Here is a 6,671-nt window from a genome sequence, read left to right as displayed (position 1 = left end):
TTTTTAAATTTTTTAAATTCAATAGGGGGGGAGAAGTCAAAAGTATTATGCTAGTACTAATAATATAAAATTTGTTATGGGTGGAAAAAGATAGCCGGGCGTTGTGGCGGGCGCCTGTAGTCCCAGCTACTTGAGAGGCTGAGGCAAGAGAATTACCTAAGCCCAAGAGCTGGAGAGCAGTGTGACGCTGCCAAAAAAAAGAAAGAGACTCAGTCTCTACTAGAAGCGAAAAAAATAGGCACGGCGTGGTGGTGGGCATCTGTGAGTCTAGCTACTCACGAGGTTGAGGCAAGAGCATTGCACTCTGGTAGACAGAGGCAGGTGGATCACTGGAGTTCAGGAGTCTGCGACCAGCCTGAGTAAGAGCGAGACCCCAAACCTAAAAAAAGAAAAAACTAGCAGGGCGTTATGGCCGTCGTCTGCAGTCCCAGCTACTTGGGTAGGCAAAAGGATCACCTGAGCCCAATCTGGCTTGGCGCCCATAGCAGTGGTTACGATGCCAGCCACATACACCAAGGGCGGCAGGTTTGATACCGGCCCGGGCCAGCTAAACGACAATGACAACTGCAACAAAAAATACGCGGGCGTTTTGGCGGGCGCCTGTAGTCCCAGCTACCTGGGAGACTGAGGCAAAAGAATCACTTGAGCACAAGAGTTTAAGGTTGCTGTGAGCTGTGACGCCATAGCACTCTACCAAGGGCAACATACTGAGACCCTGTGTCAAAAAATAAACAAATCCATGTTTAAAAGTACGAAATAATTATTAAGGTACTTCATACAGATCTGCACTATTCAACACTGTAGCCATTAGTCACACGTAGCTATTTAAATCTATACAATTAAAGTTAAAAATTCAGGTCCTCAATTGAAAAAGCCATATTCCAAGTGCTACTTGCTACCCTGACAGACAGAGCAGATACATAATATTTCCATCATCACAAACAGTTCTCTTTGACAGCCCTGTTACAGACTGAAAAACAGAAGAACGGCCCTCACCACCGCTCTTCACAAGTCCGGGGATGAGATGGGAAATCATAGTAGAGTAACTTTCCTTAAACTTCTGAAAGCCCAAGGACAGTTTCCGCCCCTCACAAAGATGGTGGCGGCGATGCACATAACTCCTAGCATCCTCCGGTCGCCCGCCCTACAGAAAGTTGGCCGTGGCCGAATCCGGCTTGAAGGCTACAGGAACGCAGCCACGCTGTACTCCAAATCCCACGTGAATCCCAGGCCGTTGAAACACAACAGCGTCTCTGCGCCTCTCGCGATAATATAGTCCCGAGGCTGGTCGCGCCCTCCTGCTTTGAATAATATCTGCTGATGTAATGAGGCCTAAGACTCTCGCGAGAGTATCCCCGCTTCCCGCCTTTCAAGTCTTCACGGTCGGGACCGCCTGTCAATCAGAGCTGCACTCGAGGCACCGCCCAAAGCCGCGCTGCCCCGCCCTTTCCGCCCCTCCGTCACTTCCTCTCCAGCCCCTGTGCAATCGATAAGGAAACCCGGAGGCCGCCTCTGCTTTCTTTTTAACAGGCGGCCGGAAAGATGGCGGACATTCAGGTGCGGTTTCGGAGCTGGCCCTGAGGTTTCAGGGCCCCCTCCGGGCTCAGGGGCACCTCCAGGAGGACAGGACCCCGCGCCCTATTTCGGGGATTAAATCCCAGGGCTCCCTAGTGATTAACGGGGGCGGAGGGCGCGTGCTTTTGGCGTTAATCTAGATTAGCGCTTTCTAAATCCCGGGGTCTGTGCACGTTAATGGAGGCTTAAGCGTTTAAAACTCAAGGTTTAAGAGGTGATTTTTGGGGGGAGATCTTAAAAGATTAATCCTGTGAAGAGTAGGACCCTGTTGTTTTGGTATTTAATTCTGAATTCTCATGTACGAGATAGTGAATCCTGAGTGGGTGACAGGGATTACTTTGGTGTAAAGGGTTAATTTTGTAGGCAGTACAAACTATAACAACCCCAGGTTTAGACCAGAGTCCTTAAATTATAGGTAAATTGGGGGAGGCGTGTCTTAGAAGCCAGCGTTTTGGGAGTAATCGGTATACAGCGTGGGATCTGGAGGATCCGGCGAGGTCTCCGGGCAATATTGCCTGCTCCGAGTTTACCAGCTCACGGCTCCGTTATCCCTGTAGACTGAGCGAGCCTACCAAAAGCAGCCGACCATCTTTCAAAACAAGAAGAGAGTCCTGTTAGGAGAAACTGGCAAGGAGAAGCTCCCTCGGTACTACAAGAACATCGGTCTGGGTTTCAAGACTCCCAAAGAGGTACTGGGTTCCTTAGAAGAAAGAATGGGATCACTGTGCCCCTGCACGTGTGCCCAAGTGCAGTTTTCCCCGAAGGCTGCTGGGAATTGTAGTTTGTTTCCCTGAGGCCACGCCCCCAGTTCTTTTTAGGCTCTGCCTGCCCAGGGCTCATCTGTTTTCTTTTTTGTATTTCTTCAGGCTATTGAGGGCACCTACATTGATAAGAAATGCCCCTTCACTGGCAACGTCTCCATCCGAGGACGGATCTTGTCTGGTGCGTGAGGAGGTTTGGGGTCTAGATTTCCTATGTCCTTGTTGAGGAAGGGGGTGGAGAGTACAAATTCCTGCGACCAGGGACATTGGCAGGTGATGTGCATTTTCACGATGGTCTTCAGATGCCCAACTAGGGCACTGCTGAGAAACCACTTGGTAAAACTGATGCCAGAAACAAGGTTTCTTGGGTTCCTTGCAGCAGTTTCTGATTCTCAACATGCCTTGTGTTATCCTGCCTCCCTTTCTCATGGTTTCTGATTCATGATCTATTTCATCTCCCTAGGCGTGGTGACCAAGATGAAGATGCAGAGGACCATTGTCATCCGCAGAGACTATCTCCATTACATCCGCAAGTACAATCGATTTGAGAAGCGCCACAAGAACATGTCTGTGCATCTATCCCCCTGCTTCAGGTAGCCCAGGCCACCCTACCAGCCTTCACTTTCCAGATCTGGGCCAACTTGAGGCCAGTGGAGGGAGCGATTTGCTGGGTGGCATTTCCTGGCGAGTCCTGGAATCCCAGAGTTTTTGTATATCTTGTGTCTTCCACAGTCGAAACATCTACATGTTGAGTATTTATTTGAAATGCTTGGGACCAGAAGTGTTTTTGATTTTTTAGAATTTTGTAATTTGTTTCACAAATCTCCTATACAGATAGTTTGGGGGTAATTTAATAGAATGTATTGTTGTTGTTGTTGTTTTTCTTTTAAATATTTAAGTAGATTTAGAACTACAAATGGTTTTTGGTTACATAGTGGAATTTATAATGATGACATCTGGGTTTTCAATGTATCCAGTACCTGGCCAGTGTACACGGCACCTGACAGGAAGTTATTTCCTTGACCCCATCCTACCCTGCACCCTTCTAAGACTCCAAGGTCCATTATACTATCTACAAACTATACCCCTTACCCGATGTTTTTAATCATAATAATTGTGTATGAAATAGTTAGTGTACATTGAACCACCAGAAAGCAAAGGTGTCCTATTGCCCCTCAAAAAAGTTCCAGAATTTGGATTTTCACTCCAGGGATGTTAAACCTATGGAAAGCAGAAGCCATGGGATCAAAGGGTCACAGTACTATACTAGACAGGAACTTCAGAAATGATGGAATTAAAATGCTTGTTTGATTGACACATTTTGAGATAGTCTTGCTTTGTTAGCCCAGGCTAAAGTGCTGTGGCCTCAACCTAGCTCACAGTAACTCTTGAGTTTAAGCGCCATTCCTCTTGCCAAGTAGCTGGGATTACATATAGGCATCTGCTACCACACCCAACTAATATTTCTGTTTCTAGTAGAGACAGGGTGTCAGGTTTTGTTTGGGCTGGTCTTGAACTCTTGAGCTCAGGGGATCTTCCTGCCTCAACCTCCCAGAGTGCATGAGCCACCATGTCCAACTAGTCAGACATTTTATATTGAGCCCATCACATGCTCAGCTTGGGGTTAGACGCTGGGATTCAGTGGTGAGAATGGGCAGAGCCCTGTTGCCTAGAGCAGAGCACTTTCTAGCAGGGAGGGCACCAGACAGCTGGCCAAGGGGAAAGATTATAGGGGGTGGCACAGCTATATGGGGGCATCATGTAGGAGGGAACTTCATATCAAGATATAAGGAATTGTGTGGGCAGAGAGAAGGGATAGCATCATCATACCTTGATTATGAGTCATAGGTGGCCTGATGTGCAGATTCTAGTACCCTGGCTGCTAGGTAGACTATTGGGGGGGAGCGGGAGATAGGGAGGAGGCTGCCTCCCACCTGCCTTGTAGAGCCTTGAGCTCAGTGCCTTGCCTATAGTTTGTACTCAGTGAATGACACCTTGGTGGGGGCAGGGGTTGAATTGACAATAGGAGCTTGGTTGAAGTTTGATGAACCCAAAGCCAGGAGCCCTGTCTGGTGAAGGGAGAAAGGGTTTGTTTCCCAGGAGTCTGCCAGGGTCGCCCCTCCTAAAGACATGTCTCCCACCTGTCTCCACAGGGATGTCCAGATTGGCGATATTGTCACAGTGGGCGAGTGCCGACCCCTGAGCAAGACGGTGCGCTTCAACGTGCTCAAAGTCACCAAAGCTGCTGGCACCAAGAAGCAGTTCCAGAAGTTCTGAGACTGGATATGTGCCCACACCCCAAAATGAAATAAAGTTGTTTTCTCATTGACAGGCCAGACATGGGATCTCTGTATCTTTACTAGAGGGAGGGATTATCCCTGGGAATTGAGTAAGGTTAGCATGGAAGCTGAGGTGCACTCATTCTTTGAGGGAGCAAGGATGGGAATGGGGCCCAGGTCCTGCCTTTTGCTCTCAATCTGAGATGTTGCCCCTCTCTCTTGGTCTCCTTTTTTTTTTAAGACTGCCTAGGGTTGCACTGCCAGTTCCGCATCTCCAGGGAGGAAGTGAGCAAAGGCCGCTGGGTCCTCCAAGCCCTGCTCTAGACCCTCTCTGGTCTTGGGAGGGAGGAAAGCAGCAGCAGCCACCCATATTGGGGGCTGCATTAGGTCACTGGAGTTGCCTGGGCTTGATGCTTCCTCAGCACATTGACTTCACCCTGAGCTGCCTCTTACCCCAATGGCCAAGGATCGTGGCTAGGAAGCCAGGCGGTGTCCCTGAGAACCTCACCACCTTACTCCTAGGTCCCATTTGCAGATGAGGAAGCCCCTGAGAGAAGGGCAAATCCTGGGTCTTGGAGTCCACTGAGTAGTTCGAGTTCTTAGATTCTGCCTGAAAATCTAAAGAGTTGGTGTTGCAGGTGAGTGGCATAGTGAGCAGGCACTAGCCTGGAAGCCCCTAGGTGTGGGGCTAACCTACACAGGCCAGAAAAGTAGGGGCCTTGAGAGAGGAATGGGACTGAGGGACAAACTGACAATGTCAGGGGGTCCTTGAGTGTCCCTTGCAGAGTTAGGCAGACTATGGGCACAGGGAGAGGTGGACACCATATAAATAGGTGAGCTTTGGGCATCACATAAGACGGGACAGGAGCAGGACAGAGGCAGACTGCAAACCAAGAGGGAGGGAGGCAAGGGTTTAGGGAACCCAAAGGGGTGAGACCTGTATTGAAGCCGGAGCCAGGCAGAGGTACAGAGATGCTGGAGTCCCGCCGACCTCACCGCTCGGCCTTCTGGTGCTTGGGTCCCCAGGTCCCTGCCCCCCACGCCCGTACCAGGGTCTGAGGGCAGCACTGGTACAAGGGTTGGGAGACAGGGCCCTGAGGAGAAGAGCTGCTGTGGCGCCTCCCAGTAGGCCCAGCCTCTGCCTTTTACCCAGGCCCTGGAGGGCGGGGGTTCCTGCCAAAGGAAGTGGGGCGCATCAAAGAGGGCAGGAAGGGGCAGGGACAGGTCAGAAGGGGCCACCGCCCTGCGTTTCTGAGCCCACAAGCCAGCCCTGCCCTGTGCTAGGGGCTTAGAGACCCAGAGGGAGGAGTGAGACAGACCCCAGAGGGAGGGGGATGGAGACCAGGAGAGGGATCTAAGGCCACCCTCCAGCCACAGGTGTTTCCGTTGGGGTGGGGCCCACTGTGTTTACCACAACAGCCCAGCTCCCCTGTTTCCTCCCTAGCAGTTGTTGGGGCGTCTCCTCGGCACCCCATCGTGTTGGGGTGTACGTTCTGGAAGGACGTCTGCGGGCCTTTGATTGCAAAGACTAAGGAGAAAGACCACCCTGGGACCCCTGGCCAGTTCTTTCACCTGAAGAGTGGGATGACATCTCTTAAGAGTTGTGTAGCAACTGCAGAAAATACAGTTCCTAGGTCTGAATCAAAGCCTCAGCATTTTCCCTCTACACTATCCTCTCTCCCCTCAACTCCCTGCTATTCCCTCTGCCCAGAAACTACCCCCCAGGTTTCCACCCAGCTCCCTCCCTATGTTTATTCTGCAACAACTATTCCACCTGGCAAAACCTCCAGCCCTGCAGATCACCCTTGCATTTGTATTGACCTATGTAGACAGGTGAAACCTTCTGTCTCTGTATTGGGCATATAGTGGATGATACTAATGTTCTTGTTTACAAGCTGACTCTAATCTTCCATATCCCCCCCTGGAATGTGAGCTCCAGGAGAGCAGACATTCTTCCTCTCCAGCACTAAAACATAAATGCTCCATAAATGTCTTGTTGAGTAAATGAATTAAATTGCCTTTTTTCTTTCTGTTAAAGACAGTATTTCGGCTCGGC

General features: G+C 50.2%; 1 protein-coding gene and 1 non-coding gene across 2 annotated transcripts; both read left to right on the top strand.

Annotated features, from left to right (window-relative positions):
* The first annotated feature begins 1,453 nt into the window (after positions 1–1,453).
* Positions 1,454–4,672, top strand: RPS11 (ribosomal protein S11). The gene is made up of 5 exons (XM_003801485.3): positions 1,454–1,557; positions 2,133–2,264; positions 2,442–2,517; positions 2,800–2,929; positions 4,490–4,672. Exons 1-5 carry the CDS (start codon positions 1,543–1,545, stop codon positions 4,611–4,613), a joined length of 477 nt encoding a protein of 158 aa, XP_003801533.1. The 5' UTR covers positions 1,454–1,542; the 3' UTR covers positions 4,614–4,672.
* On the top strand, positions 2,605–2,691 carry LOC111722075. The gene has a single exon (XR_002771021.1). It is a non-coding gene; the product is annotated as a small nucleolar RNA SNORD35 (small nucleolar RNA).
* Positions 4,673–6,671: the final 1,999 nt, after the last annotated feature.

Source organism: Otolemur garnettii, unplaced genomic scaffold (assembly GCF_000181295.1).
Source record: "Otolemur garnettii isolate 467f Iridium unplaced genomic scaffold, OtoGar3 scaffold00211, whole genome shotgun sequence".
Taxonomy (NCBI): Eukaryota; Metazoa; Chordata; class Mammalia; order Primates; family Galagidae; genus Otolemur; species Otolemur garnettii.
This window is presented reverse-complemented; position numbering and strand designations above follow the sequence as displayed.